Below are 20,846 nucleotides of genomic sequence, written 5' to 3' on the forward strand. Positions count from 1 at the left end.
GGGGGGGGGGGGGGGGGGGGGGGGGGGGGGGGGGGGGTAATGACAGACAGGGATGGAGGGAGTTGGATGTGGTCTTTTCAATCCAAAGTACTCACTCAATTTGTTTGGCTACTGAATGTGATGAAATGTGACAAGACGGCTTCATCTTTGTTGCATATTGTGACAGACACAGCAGCTGCTTGGTAACTCCAACTGTTTGCTTTTGGATTAAATAGTTTTAAAGCATCTGTCGCTCCTCCACTGAAGGAAACCCCTCTATCATTCAGGTAAACTTTAAGAGCATTTAAATGTTTTTTGCTTCATTGTTTGGAAAGCAGCAACCTCAGCATTACGCAGTTACATACGTACCTTCATATATATTTTATGCCATTAAATATATATATATATGTAGCTAATTAATGCAAACGCCTTGAGGCGGTTGAAAAGTCTCCAGCTGACATTTTAATGTTTCAATCTCACAAGTTTTAAAACAACAACCATGTAAAATAAATAAAAAATATAAATGATAATAATATAAAATAAAAAATTCGACATCCTCACCAGTTTATTTTTTTTATTTATAAAGATGTTTTCGCTCAAGGACAGTCTAGACATCTCAATCCCGAAGAGTTAGAGGAAAAAGTGTCCAGTTTTGTTTAAAGGAATATGAACCAGATCTATAACTTAAGGTAACTTGTCATGGACAAACCTTTACACCACTGTTGGTATCTTCTTTATTTTGACCCTGTTGATGTTTTGAATGTGCCGAAGCTCATTCTGTAGAATTTAATCTTTGTCTGGGTTTTTCCTATTTGAATCCCAGAAGAAGGAGAAGAAGAAGAAGCTGATCTTTATCACTGAAGGAGCATAACTTCCAGTCTGCAACTTATACTTGATCTGATTAAGGCTGCAGCATTTTGCCCTTGGGCGATGTCTCTAGCCTTGCACGGAGACAACCCGATCTCCACTCGTCTCTAGCTCCGAGTCCAATTTAGCATCTCAAAACTATGAATAAATCTAACACTCCATAATTGAATTCTTCAAACAGGCCAGATTTTCAAGGTTAGGCCTAAATGCAAATCCATTTTTCCGGTATGAACAATGAAAAGTTATTTTCATTGATCTTAAAGAGAAAATATGTTTGGCAGCAAGGAAAGGCAAATGTTTTTATTTTTATTTAAAGGACAATAACAGTCTTTGCAGTGTGATTCATACTCATTTAGAGTCTACAGTGTAGCTACAATATAAATGCCACAATAGTTATTATCCCAAACTAAATTATTAGTTTAATCACTTGCCCCTTTCTATTTTTTTCTTTGTTGTTATGTCTGATAGATAGGGAAAAATAAGTACTGTGGAGATGTAATTATGGTTCACAGTTTCATCGTCTCCAGCAACATATCCGCCCCAAACCAGGCTCATATCAATACTCTTCCTTCTCTGCCTTCGAGAGACACCTAGAATGATAAATTCCATTAATTGTTTGGAGGGTTAGTTAGTATTTATTCAGCATGGTTTCCCTAATTATTTCTCTGGACGTGTTTTGTCTTGTGCATAATTCGCCGTTCCTCGGGGACAGTGTAGTGAGTGGGTGTGCTGAGAGAGCCGGCTAATGGGAGGGAGATGGCAGTGAATACCAATGCTCAGGCCAGTCAGTCCTTGCAGAGACCAGACACTGTGTTTGTGTTTGTTGTTTGTGTGTGTGTGTGCGTGTGTGTGTGTGTGTGTGTGTGTGTGTGTGTGTGTGTGTGTGTGTGTGTGTGTGTGTGTGTGTGTGTGTGTGTTTGCTCTGTTTGCTGCTCTGTCCCCACTCACATCCCGTCTGGATCGAAACCCTGCCCTTCCTGTGCTAAAATAAACCCACCTTGGGAAGTTGAGGACCTTGCACAGAGCGCTGAGTGTTACACCTTTTGATTTTTCACTGACTCGTATCGTGCAGGATGCATGCAGACTGCGACTTTGCGCAGTGCACGTAATCACAGTGAGCAAAATATCATAACTGCTCTAGGATCGAATTCATTTCAACATTATTTTTTATGTGAAATTACTTCAACTACTTTTTACTTTGAGCAGGAACATTTGACCAAAAACAAACAAGCAAATTAGTGTATGTGTAAGCATGTATGGCTGTAAATGTATTTTATCTAGTTTGGTGTTTATTTTCAAAGTAATATACACCACAGCATTGACCATTCAGGGATACCGCAAGAATGTCTCACCTGATATCATTTGCAGCGAACCTCCTTTGATGCGCTTTCTCAGTTCAACAAGAAAACACACACAAAAACACAAATAATAACACAATAAAAAATACCATAAAAAACCCAATGACCCACGGCTACATTCCTGATCCCTCTTCAAAAACGGTTTCACCTTGAGTTTTAAATGATCCCATTCATTATCCGTTTTGAGTTCTGTGGGTGAAGATATTGCACATATTGATCCCCGGACGAGGGAAGACCGTCGACTGTTTAATGAAATGATACTTCTCAGTTCCGCATTGATACACCCCGAGTTACTAGGACCCTGAGGGGTTTTATCGTGTCACCAGGCACCTTAAGAGCCTGATTATATATGTATTTATGGATCAGTTTAATGCGGAATCTAGTGAAATAATAGAATATTTAGTTGAGGAAACCAATCACAAACTCTGTTGGGTAGCTGTCTTGGAGCTTTTTATCCTGTCACATGATATTAAGCGGATGGAGTTTCCCCACTTGAATGTGCTAAATGACTTTTTTTGAGCACTTTAAGGGCTCCTTATCCATGTTGGCCTAAATGTACAATTCCATGACAAGCAGGTAAACTCCGTCTGCTGCGGGAAGATTATGTGATCTGATTGAAAGCTCCAGAACAGCTTTTAAATTATAAATAAATAAATAAACTAGAGTCAGCACATTTAGTTTGTTTGGCAGTGATGAGATCTGATAAGCTTCTAATCCACAATTTTAATTACTATAATATTTATTGCTGAATGATAATGAAGGCCTTTCTGTTTTAACCCTTTTCTCTGTCCCTCTCCCTCCATCACTTTCTGTTTCAGCTCATAGTGGAGAAGACCACAGACTTCCCCTCTGCTGAGTTCTCTCTGGTGGAGGATGTGGCTCTGCACTTCACCTGTTTGATGGACAGGCTGAATGAGCAGCGCCTCTTCCAGCCTGACCTGTGTGACGTCGACATAGTTCTGGTGCGTCAGCGCAGCACCTTCCCGGCCCACAAGGGCGTGCTGGCAGCCTACAGCCCTTTCTTCCACTCCCTTTTCGCCCAAAGCAAACAGCTGCGGCGGGTGGACCTGTCGTTGGACGCCCTGACCTCGCAGGGCCTGCAGCAAATCCTCAACTTCATCTACACCTCCAAACTGCTGGTGAGCAGCCGCACTGTCCGCGACGTGCTGAACGCGGCTACCCTGCTTCAGATGAGCGACATTGCAGCCTCCTGTCGCGACCTCATCAGCAGCCACTCGCTGAGAACCACCTGTGTAGATATGGCCACTCAGGAAGGGCTCGGCAGCAGTGACCCGGCTGCTGTAGCGATCCCCCCCAGCCAGCTGTACCGGGAGATCAAACAGGAGTCAGAGCTAGGCAGGGTGTACACAAGGGAGGGCAGCAGCCCATTTTCTGTTAGAGTGGAGGAGGCAGGAAAGACGCCCTCCCAGCAGAAGCAGTACTACCAGAAAGAGGAGGGGACAGGGGGCGGGGCTGGCACAGGTGCTTTGTGCAAAGTAGAAGGTAATGGGGAGGAGTCAAAGACAGCAGATAGCCACTCCTCCTTCAACAGAGATCAGATCATCGTTGAAGTCAACCTCAACAACCAGACCCTTAATGTGTCGAAGGGATCAGAGGGCAAATCGGCTACCACCACAGAGACAGCCACCATGTTTGGCCGTTGCCATGACAACCAGAGAGATTCAGAGGATGATGAGGAGAATGAGGCAGAGAATGATGATGCAGTTGAAGAAGATGAGGATGACCTGAAGAGGGGAGATATACTCGGGCAGAGCAGCGAGGAGGAAGATGAAGAAGAAGATGAAGAAGAGGAGGAGAACACCCTAAACATTCCAGGCTTGGAGCAGACGGCCATAATGGATCGACCTCGACGCGGCACCAGGGCCTTAGCCATGGCGGGAACCACAGCGTCCATGCGGCAGACACTGGCAGAGGCCACGCGGGCCAATCAGCGGCCGGGTGGGAAGAGGACTCTGGACGCAGAGGGCCTGGGCCAGAAGGTGAGGCTGGAGGAGAAGCAACATTTCCCGTGTAAGAAATGCCCTCGCGTCTTCAACAACCGCTGGTATCTGGAAAAGCACATGAACGTCACTCACAACCGCATGCAGATCTGCAATAACTGTGGGAAACGCTTCCTGCTGGAGAGCGAGCTGCTGCTGCATCAACAGACTGATTGTGAGAAGAGTATCCAGGTATGATGCAACATGATGATGAAAGCACCACACACCCTTCACACACACCCTTCACACACCCCACACACCCCACACACCCCACACACACCCCACACCCCACACACACCCTTCACACACCCCACACACACCCTTCACACACCCCACACACCCCACACACACCCCACACACACACACCTTATTGCTTCCTCAACATTTACAGTTTCACGAAAGCTTTTAAAAAAATTTTTATCTTAGCAGCAAAATCAAATTATTTCAATGAAATCACTGAAATCAGTTGATTTGATTTGTGGGATGAAGTAGATTACTGCAATTTTTTTTTCCATAAAGTTCAACTTGTGTGAACTGACACACAAATTTGCTCAATTGACCAATATCAAGCCATCTCAACTGTGCCGATCTCTGAGGAAACGAAAAGCCAGAGTCCAAAATAAAGGGCGTCATTGTTGCTAATAGCTGTGTTGCACCATTCACCTCTCTATTTAACCCTCTTTCTGAGGGTAAACGGCTCCACTGAAGAGATGTGGTTCTGCAGACAGTTATAAGACAGAAGTCAGTAGCACAAATACATCTTTGTGAGAAAAAAACAAAAAACAAACTGTGTGAACTTAGTGCTAAATGACAGTTAATGAGCTAATTTGCCAGTTAGGAAGCTTGTTAGCTCTGAGCACTTTTTCTCATCCTCGTCAATAAAACTCCTTATTGACTGAAATGATGTAAAACCCTGCGTACAAAATGCCGGGGGATGTAAACAGCCAAGTTCAAAGAAAATGGAAAGAAGCGAGTGATTGTGAGCGACTGTTCAGCCCCTGCTTACCAGCTACAGGCTCTTAGCAGTTAGCTAACAGCTAGCTTTTGGAACCGAATGTTTGTCGCAGATGAATTTCTTCTTTACCACTTTCTGGTGTGACTTGGATTCTACGGGTACAATTTAATTTCCTTACTATTTTCTGCCCTGGGTTTTGCCTCTGTGGCTATACACAGGCTGCCCTACCACACGATTGGTGGAACAAGTGGAGGCTGTGAACAGCCAGACACAAAGCTCTAAACACACTCCTGTGGGATGAAAAAAATATCTCACACCTCCTCCGCATGTTTTAGGGAAAACATTGAATTTATGTTCTGATTTAGAGGCACAATATAATAATTATAATATGTTCCTACAAAAGATAACTAAGGCTGTGTTTTGATTCAAGAATTATTATTTGGTTAAAGCAAGAGTCAATAGTGAAACAAAACATGGTTTTAGTTGGGTTATTAAAAATATTACACAGCTTTTCTCATTGTTCAAGCATCATTATTACGAGAGGAGCAGTGACCAGTTTTATTCTGTAAATGCAGGAATAATATGGTTTCATCTTGTATATGTCAATTTTATTTTATTGTTGGCTTCATTATGCCAACCTCACTCCTAACACAAATGTGTGCTCTTTGTTGTACAAGTAGTTTCAGCTTTTAAAGTATGATTTAGTCACTAATTACAATATGCACAGTTGCAATCATGTAAATATATTGAAATTGATCAGAGTCACTTACTCAGTCAACTGGCAGTCAGTAATAATAAATTCTCCGTACCTCCACTATTACCCCTCTGCACTGAGCAGCTGGACTCCTGCTGTGGTTCTGAAGATCATTTGCCGCTTTAATCTTCTGACTCTAATTGCTTTTCTTTTTTTTTTTTCATACAGTGCACACTCAAGTACCTGTGTGAGCACACACACCTGGATTGTATTTCTAAAGACTATTCCAGATAATGACTCTCTTCATATCTCATGCACAAATAGCTCCAGTGCTAACTGTATTTTTGCGCTCTCCTCTGCTTTGTGTAAGTGCGTGACGTGTGGCAAGGCCTTCAAGAAGCTGTGGTCGTTACATGAGCACAACAAGATCGTCCATGGCTACGCTGAGAAGAAGTTCTCCTGCGAGATCTGTGAGAAGAAGTTTTACACCATGGCCCATGTCAGGAAGCACATGGTCGGTGAGTAGCGGTGATATCAGCGATTCTGGTTGGTCACTTGGTTCCCGTGTGTTACTTTAGGCTTCCTTTGCTACATCCCACTGATTGTTGTGCAGGATTTGTTTTGGGTGTTGCTTTCCTTTTCCACTTTTTGGGGAGATAAGCATCTTATTTCCCAAGCGGTCTTACCTCATTATTCGTGTCCATCCATGTTTCTACAACTGAGAGTTAGTATCAAGTATGGTATGTCACTGAGTCCTATTTATTATTTCTACTGAAGGAGTGACTTGAGGGTGGAAACTTCAGAGGAAATGGCTTATTTACTGACGAAGACACATCCATAGTCCTAAGCACCGTAATTAGCCAATGACAAAGCATCTCACTGCTGTGCTGTTTTAGGGAAGCAGCTTGCTTATTTGTCCTCCTGCTGCTATTTGATGTTTAGTGGATCAATATTAAATACCATTCACTGATCTTGTACTGTGTGTGTGTGTGTGTGTGTGTGTGTGTGTGTGTGTGTGTGTGTGTGTGTGTGTGTGTGTGTGTAGCCCATACGAAGGATATGCCGTTCACCTGTGAGACGTGTGGGAAGTCGTTCAAGCGCAGCATGTCCCTGAAGGTTCATTCTCTGCAACACTCGGGAGAGAAACCCTTCAAGTGTGAGGTTTGAGCTCCTTTTATACGCTGCTGTTCTCCACTTCACTCACATGAAGAGTTTCGCTCCAAACTGTCACATCCACCAGTTTCAAAAAAACCTGTAATTTGTCAAATTATTGGTCTTTGGGTTGTAATTAGCATCATATTGGTGTCTATGGCCTTTGCTTATGAAATGGGGGGATGGATCCAGATGTGCTGATCCAAACAGGTCAAAGTAAAAAACATTATCATTATTAGCTCACTTTATATACAGGGAATCTCACTAGGCAGTTAAACTGTCAATATTGATCGGTTTCTGGCATCATTGTCACTACACACCACACTACCTTGTGAATGTGGCTTTAGTTTTTTGCCGGATTCATGTGACCTGGGAACGTTTGATAGAATAACCTCACTACTTGAAAGAATAGTGTGACATTGTGTGGTTAGCCTAGCATAAAGGCCGGAAACAGAGGGAAACAGCTGGCTTTGTCCAACGGTTGAAAGATGTGCCAACCGTCTCCTGGCTGTAGCTTCGTATTTACAGATATGAGAGCGGTATTAATCCTCTCATCTAACTCTCTGCAAGCGGAAAGTTTTTCCAAAAAATGTTGAACTATTCATTTGAAGCAAAGACTTTGAAATGTTCTTGTGTTCTGAGCGATTTAAAGGTTTGAAACTCACATGACACATGTTTTCTGAACAGTGTGAATGCTTATGAAATTGGAGTGATTTTCACATTTTATAGTTATATAACTCAACATGTGTAATACCCATAGTATGGTTTAAATTTCACAGCAAGGCCAAAAATAAGCAGCGGTGACCCAGCAATACATTTTATTTTAATAGTGAAATCTATCAGAATGTGTCTTGCAGAGCTTCTCATAGCTAAGACTCAAAATAAATTTGTCCCAAAAGAGACTCACATTTCTGAATGTCATCTGTTTCTTGCAATTTAATTTGCACTCCAACTGTAATACCATTCATCATGTGCTCTTTTGACTACCAGTTCTAACAATTTTGCAAACTGTTCACTGTGTGCCATTTCAGAACTGTAGTGAGCGCTTCCAGTATAAATACCAGCTGCGCTCCCACATGAGCATCCACATTGGACACAAGCAGTTTATGTGCCAGTGGTGCGGAAAGGACTTCAACATGAAGCAGTACTTCGACGAACACATGAAGACACACACTGGTGACTCACCTCTTGTAGTACTTTTTCTTATCTTTGAGAGTTCGTTGATGCTGAATCACAATAGAGCGACGTATGCCTTAAACTGGCATTCACAGATTTATTTATTTTTTTTTTTAAATTAAGACAATGGAAACAAGCTTATTAGCATATTTCCACCATGTGAAACTGACATGGCAAGTTTGTTTGCAACAGTTGCTTATTTAAACATCCAGCATCGTTTGAAGTTGTGTTTTTGCCACCCAGTGAATGTAAATACAAAATTCACCCTCCTATTAGCTCCTTTTTTGGTCTCTACCAACTCCTGAGAGAAATGTTTGGCTCTTTAGCTGCTAAAAGCTTCACTTTTCACCAGCTAGTTTCTAACTTTATACGTCTGCCTTTGGAAGTGTACTGTGTGGTTTTTAGTGCTTATATTGCAGAAAACAGCTGCCTGCTGCAGCAGGAAATGGCAGAGTGGTGAGTTTGAATCAAAACAGTAAAACGTCTGACCATAAACAGTCAGCTGAAAGATGCTAAAACACACCACAGAGCTGACAGACTCTGGGCTTAGGTGATCATTTTCTCTGGATTCGTCAATATAACCAATCCCTGTCACAATACACCTACTCATTTGATCCATTGTTGATATAAAAATATTGATTATAGCAACTTTTAGATTTTATGCTGTGTTGAAAATGTATTAGGAAGTTGTGTTTTTCAGCTCTTTGCGTTCCTCTCTCTGCAGGAGAGAAGCCGTACATCTGTGAGATCTGTGGGAAAAGCTTCACGAGCCGGCCCAACATGAAGCGCCACCGCCGCACCCACACTGGAGAAAAGCCGTACCCCTGCGAGGTGTGCGGCCAGCGCTTTCGCTTCTCCAACATGCTCAAGGCCCACAGGGAGAAATGCTTCCGTGTCAGCAACCCCATGGTTACAGACGGCAACGACCCCCTCGGCCTCGACCAGCCCCTGGCCTCGCCTGCCGTGGACTCTTCCGGTCAGGTCCAACTGGGGACAGTGCTTCCCGCTACGTCTGTGACCACACCCGCTGCTGCCTCTAGCCCCCACCCCCTCCATGGCACCCAGTTGTCTCTCCCACTGCTGCACCCCATGGGGGGGCTGCCTCCCACCCCTCATTTACCCCCACCACCTCCCCTGTTCTCTGCCGGTAGGATGAACTCCAACAACTAACAAATCTCTCTAGCATTGAAAGCACTTTGTTATTTTTGTTTTACCGTTTTTCTTTGAGCTTTTACGAGGACTCAGCGGGAAAAGTGATGTACCTCAGTGACATTTACACCGAGGGGAAAAACTGATTGAAGGCTACATGGAGGCCTCAAAAAAAAAAAACACATACACCTACCACAATAAGAGAGTTATTTTTTACTCTGTTGAATACAATAGATAACCTCAGTGTCCAGTAGGACGTGTCGTCATCACTCTTCTCGTGAATTTCATAACTCTGTCCTGGTTTCATTTGGGATTTTCTGACACCACACACATCTCTCCAGAGCCTTGCACAATGCATTGATTGTAGCATCTTTTACAAAGTGGGACGAAGCGTTTCCTAAATCCTCACTCATACGGGGTTCATCGGTCAAGTGAGAACCACATCATAATGAGAAAAAATGTTTTATTTTCCGTTCTCTGCCAAGATGTAGCGAGTGGTTCTGGTTCCTACCCAGCAATAACCAAATGCTGATTTGTCTTTGAGCATATACATGTATATGGCATTGCCAATAACCAAATCCTGTTAGCTCACCTGCTATAGTTAGGTAATGTTATACAGCATTTATAATCGATCCTGCACCTTACATTTAACTCTAGTGATATTTAAAATGTACTCCTAATTGTCTTCGTTTTTATAATTGTGATAGTGTGTAATTCGTGGCACGTTAACGTCAATTTATAAGGACTTAAGAGAAGTTGTGATGCGTGGAGAGTCGACAGTGCAATGCAGTATGTGCACGTGTGTGTGTGTGTGTGTGTGAGTGAGAGAGAGAGAGTGTGTCAGATGTAAAGCAGATATGGGAGGTGAGAGCACTCAGATCTACATTTAGCTAATTAACGCGTGAGCTTCCCCAAATCAGGAGATGGAGTAAATTGCTGACTCTCATCGTTTGCTTACATTAAGCAAGCGCGCTCCTCTCCTGTAGATCTGGCTTTGAGACGATATGGCACTTTTCTGTGACTTGTTAGTAAAAACCTAATGTACTCAGACCTACAGTATATATGTAGGGTTAATTCTAATATTAGTGTTAACTTACAGCTCATTTCCCGATTAAACCCAATCTGTGTAATTAGTTTGCAGAATACCAACCGTGTAGGAATAATAATATTCACAAAACCCTGCTTATGTAGCTCATTAAGTGTGCACATTTCGTCATGATGTATATTGTGAAATGCTAAACGTTATATTCCAATCTCCGAAATAGCACTGAGAGTGATTACTTTTGGCACAACAGAGCTCATCACTAAAAAAAAAAAGCTCCCAAACGTTACATCATTATTTCTGTTCAAACTCGTATACAGTGACCTGGACATGCAAAATAATGTGGTGTAATACAAAAAAAAAAAAAAATAGTGGCTCTATGTGCACTTTTGACTTTTTGACCGTCTTAAAGGAATAATTCCACATTTTATGAAATTCGCTTGTTTGCTTTTGCAGAGAGATTAGAAGGTAGATACCAATTTCATACCTGGCCATCAAATATGAAACTACATATTAGTTTAGCCTATCAAAAAAACTGGAAACAGAGCTAACCAGCTGCAACTAGCTTAGCTTAGCATAAAGACAGCTAGCCTATCTCTGTCCAAAGGTAACAAAATCAATGTATCAGCACCTTTTTAAAGATCCCAAATTAACTGGTTATACCTTGTTTGTTTAATCCATTTAAAACTGACAATTTTTGATTTTACAGCGCTGTGCCTTCTTGGTTGTCCACTAATTGTCGCTTTTACACTACAGTTTTTGTACAGCTTAAACAAAAAACGGTATAACTTTGTTAACTTTAGAATTGCTGGTAGTTTACCTTTGAAGTGAGCCATGCTAGCTGTTTCCTCCTGTTTCGAGTCCTTGTGCTAAGGTAAGCTAATCGGTTGGTAGCTGTATCTTAACATCAAATGGACAGACATGAGAGTGGTATCAATCTTCTCATCTTACTTTCAACAAGAAAGCAAATATACATAATTCCCAAAATGTCAACGTGTTATTGAAATCTGACATTTAAATCGGTTTCTTATCCAAAAAGAGTCTCTGTGCACTATTGATGCACTCCCGCTCACTTTATCTATAGCTAGCCTACTTGTAGTGTAGCATTAACCTGTAAATACTGTTAAGATGTGTTTCTTCCTTGTGATTAATTCCTCATGTTTACATTGGGAGAGTCAGTTGAATGTGCCCCTGCGTGTCTTGGCTGGTGGTAGCGGAAGTTGGAATTTGTGGATTAAGCTTTTGTAATTGTAATAAGCTGTTGATTGTTTTATTTAAAAAGACAGATTTAAGCACCTTAGTGTAGTCTTATGTCTTAGCCCACCCCTGTTAAATGTATTTCTTAAACTGCCATGGTTAAATCGTTAGGGCCACATCACATGTTATTTGGTAATGGTACGTTTTCTTTTTTTTTTTTCTATTTTGATTTGCTGCTTTTTGTACAGGGTCCAGTTTGAGACTGCCCTTTTTAAATGAAAAGTGTAGAGCTGTTGAATTTGTTGGCTGTGATAAATCCAATTTAGCCTTACTGGACAGTGAGCTCCAGGTTTCAGAAACGAGCTACAATCTAGATATTTTGAGCAACTTGAGAAGGTAAATGCCAACATTTTATACCCATCTCAAGTCTGATCTTGTCATTGGTAGATGGGGACAACAGGCTGTTGACACAGACGGGGATAAATGCAACCTGTCAATGTCACACAAACATAAGGACTGTTGCTCTCTTGTGGCAACTCAGTAAACTGCACTCTGTAAGCAATCCTACTCTAAAGAAAGAGAATAGCCTCCCTCGGAGTTCATTATCACTCATAGTCATCATTGGAGAAACCCATAGTTATTTGGGATCGTAAAAAAAGGCTGAAGATCCACTTACCACTTCACTGTTTCGAGAAGCACTAGCCCAAGAGACAATACTGAAATACTGTGGTTATAGCTTGTGTGTTTGCCTTATACTTGGAGGGATTTGAATGTTTTTGCGTTATGGATAGTGATAGTAGCTGACAGTAAAGGAGGAGGGATAGTAGTTATTACTACTGATTTATGCACTTTGATTGCCACACTAGCCCATAATGGGGACATGTATGCAGATTTAAGAAGGAAAAATAGAAAGCAGAGATGTGTAACGGTAGAGAAATCTAAATCCAACAACACAGGTTTTAAGTGACAACATTTACAAATCACAGTGATTTTCTCTGCGTTGTTTGTTTCAAACCGATCAGAAGATGCGGTTAGTAAGTTGCAGAAGCGGCAGACCTGGACCTGACTTGTGCTTTAGAATAACTTTAGTGGATCATTGGCTGTGGTGTGGCATCCCGCACACTGAGGACAACTCAGCTGTGAGCAGTCAGTTATGTGTAACCCAGCACCTAAACTGGTGTTTCTGTGTTTCAGTCTGCCTGTTTTGCTATTGTGCTGCTCTTTGACAAGTATTTGTGTCTCCTCCCTGAGGGTGCATTCAGTACTCCTACGGTTGTTTCCGGTTTTGTTTGTTCCCTGATCACTATCATAATCAAGAAAAAATTTGAGGTCTTACCAGTTTGCTCCTATTGAAGGAGCTTAATATGTGACTGTTATATTTCATGCTATGAGAAAATGTAAAGGAAGGCATCAGCTGCATAATTGATTAATGATAAAGATATCCATTACTGCGAGCACTTTATACTCCGGGTCAGCTAGTTGAGTTTGAAGGCTGATACAGTAGCAGTTATTTGAATCAAAATCTGCTGATGGTAGGTGTTTATTCGTTTGTTTGTTTGTTTGTTTGTTTGTTTGTTTTTTTTGTTTTGTTTTTTTTTTTATATTTCCATGGCAGAAGATTATAGGAAATTAGAAAAATGCAGCTTCTGCCAGAATTTTGTTCTTGGCAGGGGTTCAGTCCTCTGAAACAGCATTTCAACCGAAGGGATGACAAAACTGTTTGTTCAGACCCTGCAAAAATAATAAGTCCTACTGTCTGTACCTGCTCGGAATCAGATCACAATAATGTTATACTAGAATGTATTTAAGTTACTGGCTTCCAAATCATTGCAGTATTAATCAGTTGCTGTTATGATAAATCAAACAAACAAGTGTAATGTAAAAAACAAAATGATTTGGCTTATCCCACTTTACACACTATATTACATATATAGTGCATGACATGGTATCCATAGAAGGTTTAGAGACTGACTTGGCTGTGAAAGTTTAAATCTACCCTAGAGAGCAGAATTTGCATGTTAATCCTTTGTCTTGGATTATTTAGCCTAGCAAATAAGTCTTCCCGAAATCCATCTGCAAAGAAGACAAAACCCATCTGTGACATCATCAAGGTAATGTTTTATAGGGACCCTTAAAGCACCCGAATCCTGAAAAAGAAACTCAACAAATCCTTTTTTGTTGAAGTGTATTTTTTAATTTAGTCTTTTAAAGTTAAATGGCAGTAAAGTCGAGATTCTAGTAAGTGAGAGGGAATATTTTGCACAGTGTTTAGGAGTCCTATATTCTAGACATGTAGGTTTTCTATCTTTTAATTAGCCAAATTCTCCTTTACTAAGGCTAGCAGCCAAAGGCTTGTATTAGATTTGGCAAAGGTGGACCTGCTCTTGTCCTCAAATGAGAGTTTGCCAGTGATGGTAAGTGGGTGCCTAGACACCGTCGTAGTGACTGTGCATTCTGAATTGCACCCAAGGCAAATGTTTGTCACATAATGAAGCATTAAGAACGGCAGTTGTTTCAAAGCAGAGAGTGCTCATGAGATTGCAAAGCTGAGTCTCCGCTGGGACTTGTAATTTTTAGTGTGTGTCCAAAAGGATTTGGTTCTGTGGCCTTCAGCTTCCAAGAAAATGGGAATATGACTATCTGACTTTCATAGCATTTACTAAAGTGTCAAGAAGATGGTGGGGGGGAAAGCTTTGTATATATGTAAGAATTTGATGAAATGTTACTTTATTGAGGAAGAAAAAAGTTTTACTTTTTTTTTTTTTAAGACAATGGAGGAGTTTTGTTTTTTTTTGTTTGTTTGTTTGTTTTTCCATTATCCCGTATTTTGGGCAAAGTTATGGAGATCCAAAACTGACAAAAGGTTATCAGACAAGTCATAAATATAATACGTTAATAAACTATATTGTTAGTTCAATGATTAAAATGGAGTGTAAAAAGTAGAGCGGCAATTTGTCCATTGACAAAAAAAAATATCTGCAACTATTTTTGATAATTGATTAATGGCTTTGAATCTTTTTCTCTTGCGAAAGCGTGGCAGTCTTCTTCTTCTGTGGTAGTAAACTGTATCTTTGGCTTTTAGACTGTTGGCTAGACAAAACAGCACATTTGAAGACATCACTGTGTTTGCTGGGCATTTTTTACCTTTTCCTGAAACTTTATAGACAAACTAATCCTATTGATCAAGAAAATAATAAACAAATCAATCTATATTGAGATTAATTAATCACAGACCTAGTAAAAAGAAACTTTTTTTTTTAACTTAAATCAGTTGGTTAAAAAGCCGAAAGCTACATGTAAATTTAAGTATAAATTGTAAGACATAAAATGTAAAGGATATCACATGAGGTCTGAGATTTACATTCGTTGTTGTTTTTGCTTAAAGATGAAGTTAAAATGAGCATAAGAACAATGTGTCTGTGACTTTCTAATTAGCATTACCTAACTAGCATCAAACTAAAAGCTAAAATGCTTTAGCTACTGCTGTACAGAGATATTATTGAATGCAGTAGAATATACAGTATAGATGATGATATCAGCTGATTGGCGGTAAAAGCATAAAGCTTTATATTTCTTTTTTTGCACTCAATTTAGATAATTTAACTAACTGAACTATGTATTTTTGTGTTTCTGACTCGTCTGAAAATATTTGACTATATTTTGTCAGTTGTTGGGCTGATAAAAGAACATGAAATTGGAAAGAAGTGTTGTTGGCCATTTTGCATGTGAAAGTTTGGTTACCTGGTCTAACAAATTTGCTCGATGGTGACTTTTCCCCTTCTTGGGCAAAGGTATATGTGACGATTACCGTAGGTACCAATGCCGTAGTCAATTCAAAGATGTATTATCCACGTACCCCTCTACATTTCCCATACTTACTCATTTTGCAGCTGTGTTAAAGAAATCATACTGTGTACTGTTATTTGCTGATTCTACTTTATAATGTAAACACTATGTCTTAGTTAACTCTGGTGTACAAAGACCATGTGTAGGCAGTAGTTGTCAAGTTCAGCTATATTAAAATACTAAAAACAGTACAAGGACAATAGTGTCTAGAGGTGCTAATAACATTAGACTGTATTTTCTGTCTTTTATTGTATTATTGACTAGTGTCTACCATCTGTAACACAGCAGAACGTAATGAAATCATTTCAATATTAAACAGTATAGATATATTATTGAAAACAGAGATGTGTGCTGTGTCTTTGTCTCTGCACAGACAAACTGAAATTGTTTTTTTGAACAGTGTCATGTTTCAGTCAGACTGTCTGTGACTTTGCTGCCATCTGTTGGGAAATACACAACTACTTGTCAGCACATTTTACATGATTATCAAGACCGTTTTTTTGGTTGGTACTTAAATACTTAAATTTTATTCCATTCATTGCAAAAAAATCAACAACTACATATTGTTTACAATTTTACAAACTGAGTCAGTAACATATAAAAATGTCATTAATTAAAAAAGAAAACTGTCCATGACATTAGGCCAGAATCATAAGTAGCTGCACATTTAGAACTGCTGTCACATTATGTAAAATAAAACAAGGAGAACACCAAACACACAAGCTGATTCGTGACAAATGTGCTCATGTTGTATGTCATTGTGACCTTGAGCACGACTGTACCTGTCCTTGGACTGCTGTAAAACTACTGTGGACTCCAGCATTGATTTTTTTTTTTTGTGGACAAACAGGCACCGGAGGTGGTTTTACATCTTGGTGAGACGCAGGGTGTTGAGGCGGACCCCCAGAATGGTGGACCCTGAAGCGTACTGGATCTCTCTGAGGATCCCGTTCCACGTTCTCTCTGACTCATTGTACCTGAGGAGGTCAGACAGGGGGGCAGTAGGGTGCAGAACATCAGTATTTAGTGTTTACTGTCATTTCATACATGCCCTGGGATTTTTTTTTTTAATCTGATGTGTGACAATGTAGAACGGTGTTTGGCAAAATGAACACTGCAGATCACCAACTATTAGAATACCGGCTGAAAATGGAACACCAGTTTAATTTTTCTTTAACATAAACACACAGAGAAAATTTATCCGGGGATTTTCTTTGGTTTGGGCTGAAAAAAGTGGAAATACTTAAGTAAATTCCCCTTCTAAATCACCTTTTGTGATGTACATCACAATGTACCAAATGCATGAATGTCTGGATTAAAAGAGGCGTGTCGATCTCTGTGACCCACCTCCAGATATCGTTCATCTCTTTGGGAACGATCTCCTCACTGTCCTCCAAAGGCATCATGGCAAAACCTCCTATAGCGTACAGCGAGCCAGCTGAAGACACCAGGTTCAGAGAGCTACGCTCCTGAGGAAACGCTACGAAGTCTGACCACCTGAAAAATGTAAACGCACGTACAGAGATACTGTTAATACAAAACACTAAAAGATGAGTTGAGTAGTTCAGTAGGGAAATTAATATTTCTTTTTTTTATGCACCTCAAAGTGCCCATGTCTCTTCTGAGCCTTTAAGTAAGGTAGTCAATCTTTTTTTCCCTCAAACAAAAACACCACCTTTAGGGTTATAACCATAAATGTTAAAATATGATTGAAAAAAGGGGGTCAGAGGATGTCACACCTCAGGAGGTGCACCGACTACTCTATGAGACATCTACATTCTCCTTCGTCAGCCATATTCACTGATTTCGATGAACTCACGTCTTGGTAGCGATGTCGTACACCTCCACAGAGTCTGTCAGGCCGTTGTCGGTGACTCCTGCTGCCACATATATTTTGTCCTTGTGAACGGTGGCTCCAAATAAGGAGCGTGCGATCTTCATGGGCGGAAGCTCCTTCCATTCAAATCTCTTGGCATCATATGCACACATCTTTCTTAGACAGCTCCTTTTCATAGGAGACAAAGAAGATAATGCGTCTGAGATTTGTCATTCCGTGGTGGTCTCTTTTATATAAAAGTAAAATGAGTTGCTGAATTAATAGATAAAGGTCTAAATCATAAAGATTGCCACTGATAAACATTAATATTTTGATCACACTTTATGCTCACTTGTTGTCCCCCTTTCCTCCAATCACATAGACAACATCATTGTGGGATATCGTTGCGTGTCCATAAACTGGGTAAGGAATTGATTCTGATTCACCCCATTTAAAAGATCTGTAAATGCAAAATCACAGGAAATGTGTTAATCAATTAGGTGCAGTGTATTAAATAATCCATTTCTAAGATTCGAAACATGAACTTAAACTTGCACTCACTGTCTGTCGTAGACCAAAACTGAGTCCAGCGTGTGCTCCTGCTCCTTCAGCTCCCTCCCTCCCAACACAAAGATGGAGTTCTCTGCCTCGGCCAACCCGAACAGGAAACGGGGAGACGGGATCGGAGGCATCCCCAGCCAATCGGCGCTGACCGGGTCATACTGAGGTCACAGGAGTAAAACATTTGTACAGCACAGAATACATGCTGTAATACAAACAGACAGATATGAACAGATGCATCCATGTTCTGTATGTGCAAACACAACGTATACTCAGATTAAACCACAGTGCTGAGTGAAATATTCAACCCAAGACTCCAGCAGTTCTAAGACTACACAATTTCACCAAAGAGATGATTTTTTTCTTCAAAATTCAGCCTTTTGGTTTCTTTGAATCTCCACTTGAATTTAAAATAAAGTTTTATGGGTTTGAACAAATGCTAGCTGGACAGAATGAGTTTGTGCTAACTCACCAACCAAACGTCAGTGGGTTTTTAAAGCAATTTCAAGCACAAATTCAACAGTATTTTTGTTGCATCATACCATCATTTTTGAAAATGAAAGTAAAACTTTAAAGCTTACTACTGTAGAAATACTGCAGGGTTTGAGTTATTGATAAAATATCAGAAGAATAGGCTGAGATGAGTCAGTTTCTGTTACTTCTCTTCTATCAAATCTTTATTTAGAGCCTCTCCTACCTGCAGGAAATAGGAGCACAGGGGATCTTCCTTGTTCTGTTCATCGAGGAATAATCCTCCTGCCACAAAAATCTGGTTCTCCTTGGTGACCAGGCTGGTGTGGTTCTTGGGAATCTGTGTGGACAGTGATGCTACAAAGCAGTCGTTCCCTGACGGATCATATGCCACAGCACCCGTGTCATTGACCATCAGTATCAAGTCCCTGACAAACATGCCAAATCTGAGGTTGTCATTCAGGATGCCTGGAAGAAGACCTTCTTCTTCCTCCTCGTTATCCTCCCCCTCTCCGTCTTTTTCTGCTCCACCATTCTCCTTCTTGCTTTTTTTAACCTCAGGTATTTTCCCGGCACGAGCATCCCTAACCAGCTGGAGTTTCTGCTGCAACTCAGGATTTGAAGACATCAGTTTGTGTTTCTCCACTTTTTCTTTCAGGTAATCTTCATTGACCAGACGCAAACGAACGCAATCCAGCATACCTGGCAGCTCTTTCTCTCTGTTCTCTGCATCCCGGGACACCCAGTTTATCAAAGCCTCAAACACGGCCTCTTCTGTCTCTACGTTCAGGTTGTCGTTTGTTAAAATGGCTGCCAGCTCGCTGGGGAGCAGCTGAAGGAACTCCTCATCTCTGGAGATGAGCTGGAAGCGCTCACAGGCGTAGTTTCGGGCAGAGACAGCCAACCTGGGACAGTCTAGCATCAGGCCAAGTCTGAAGACAGCCAGGCAGTTGCTGAGGCTCAGGCGCTTTTGTAGGAAAGAGACACATACAGTGAAAATTGAAGGGATCTGGTACACATTAGCCACAGCGAAGATGTCCTGAACATTCTGCTCCGTCACATTGATTTTGGAGGTGTACAGGTACTTGAGGATCAGCCCCATGACTCCAGGCTCCACATCCTCAAGGACAATCTCCCTCTTTTTGCTCTCTTCTAGGTCAGATAGAAAGATGGAGCGGAAGTACGAGCTGCAGGCGCACAGGACCAGCCGGTGGCAGGGGAACTCCTTGTCTTTGATCTTCAGCACACAGTCGACCAGCTTGTCATTCTCCAGCAAGTCGTACAGACCGTCCTGGAGCAACGTCTGCTGGTACATCCTGGGCTCGTCCATGGGGTTTATAGGTAGAGCCATTTTTAGTGGCAGGTGAGTATAAAGAGCCTTTCAGGGGCTGCAAATCAAACAAAAAGTCTTCTTTTTAGCAGAGTAGTTCTAATTTCTAGGCTGGAAAGAGGATTCAGAAGCACAGTCAGTCTGCTATTAGCCCACACCAGCTGAACCCAGGGGCGGCCCTCTCCCTCAGCTGTCCTGACCCTTCAACTGAGCTCCAACTGGGAGGTTATTTATAGACTGGGTGCTCGGTGTGGAGCTATGGGCTTCTTTCTGGAACATGAAATGCAATATCCATGCTTCAGTCCCTCTTTCCCACCTCCAACCCTACCCCTACCCACTCCCCAGGAACATCCACCCACACTCAGACAGCTGACACATTGCTTCATGGGAAATATGTCTGACCTGAGTCACAGGGGGCTGTGTTAAAAGCTGCCCCACCAGGTCTCTGTGGCTGAGTCATCAAAGCCACTGTGTCACCTTGTCAGTTTGTTAGATTAGTTCATTTAAATTATACAGATGATATAAAAAATTATGACAGATTATTATTATTACAAATCTTGTAATTTGGTTGTAATTTGTCCCCCCAAATACACTTTTATACAATTCAGATTATTATCTTAAAGAGGGACACTTATGAAACACAATACATTGTCTATACTGAATTTTGAGATATTGTTTAATTGCTGATAATGGTGATATTTATAAACTTGCACTTTTTCATGTACATATCATGTGTACTGTGTATATCGTATTTATTAGTGTATATTTGGTGTATTTTTGATGTATGTTTCCATAGATGTTTATTCTATAGATGTTTATTTTTCTGCTGTGGTAAATGAATTTCCCAGTTGTGGGATTAATAAAATTAATCTAACCTAACCTAATCTACTTTCATTGAATTAAAGGGGTGTTCCAGGGACTTTTAGTCTCTACTGTGCTGCCCGACAACAACAGAGTGTAGTCAATAAATATGAAGTTAAAGGCAGATTATGTTAATTATAGTGAGGCATAAAAACTTAATAAAAACATCACAGTGCAGTAAGAAAAAGAAAAAATGTCATAGTTTAGTAAGGCATAAATAAGCCATTTTATAGTAAAAGGTCACAGTATATTAAGACATTAGAGTCTCCAATCAACCTAATGTATATGTCAGAGTACCCAGAGAGAACCCACGCAGGCACAGGAAGAAGATCCAAACTCCACACTGTCAGGTCCCGGTAGTTTGGTTATATATTTTGGTAGGTTTAGTTTTT

The 20,846-nt window shown here is 40.9% G+C and overlaps 2 protein-coding genes across 2 annotated transcripts in view; one reads left to right on the forward strand and one right to left on the reverse strand.

The window, feature by feature from the left end:
• Positions 1-15,758, forward strand: part of zbtb47b (zinc finger and BTB domain containing 47b) — a 27,359-nt gene extending 11,601 nt beyond the window's left edge. Inside the window, exons 2-6 of the mRNA XM_023407917.2 lie at positions 3,023-4,396; positions 6,224-6,371; positions 6,899-7,014; positions 8,037-8,181; positions 8,906-15,758. Of these exons, the coding sequence (XP_023263685.1) occupies positions 3,023-4,396; positions 6,224-6,371; positions 6,899-7,014; positions 8,037-8,181; positions 8,906-9,351 (2,229 nt within the window). The 3' untranslated portion in view covers positions 9,352-15,758. The remainder of the gene's footprint in view (positions 1-3,022; positions 4,397-6,223; positions 6,372-6,898; positions 7,015-8,036; positions 8,182-8,905) is intronic.
• A 152-nt stretch (positions 15,759-15,910) lies between these two features.
• Positions 15,911-19,819, reverse strand: klhl40b (kelch-like family member 40b). Its single transcript, XM_023407921.2, has 6 exons — positions 18,490-19,819; positions 17,793-17,953; positions 17,584-17,691; positions 17,235-17,420; positions 16,763-16,912; positions 15,911-16,392 (listed from the first exon to the last, which is right to left on the reverse strand). Exons 1-6 carry the CDS (start codon positions 19,612-19,614, stop codon positions 16,281-16,283), a joined length of 1,842 nt encoding a protein of 613 aa, XP_023263689.1. The 5' UTR covers positions 19,615-19,819; the 3' UTR covers positions 15,911-16,280.
• Between the last annotated feature and the right edge of the window lie 1,027 nt (positions 19,820-20,846).

Source organism: Seriola lalandi, unplaced genomic scaffold (assembly GCF_002814215.2).
Source record: "Seriola lalandi dorsalis isolate HSWRI2012SDOR001 ecotype SW California unplaced genomic scaffold, Sedor1 jcf7180002054351, whole genome shotgun sequence".
Lineage (NCBI taxonomy): Eukaryota > Metazoa > Chordata > Actinopteri > Carangiformes > Carangidae > Seriola > Seriola lalandi.

Bases quoted from the DNA above. Each gene is read 5' to 3' on its own strand.
- klhl40b (XM_023407921.2), bottom strand. From the start codon at position 19,614: ATGGCTCTACCTATAAACCCCATGGACGAGCCCAGGATGTACCAGCAG. The intron at 17,421-17,583 runs GTGAGCATAAAG...TCCTATGAAAAG, and splicing joins GGAGGAAAGGGGGACAACAA to GAGCTGTCTAAGAAAGATGT. The intron at 16,393-16,762 runs GTGGGTCACAGA...TGACCTCCTCAG, and splicing joins GAGATGAACGATATCTGGAG to GTACAATGAGTCAGAGAGAA.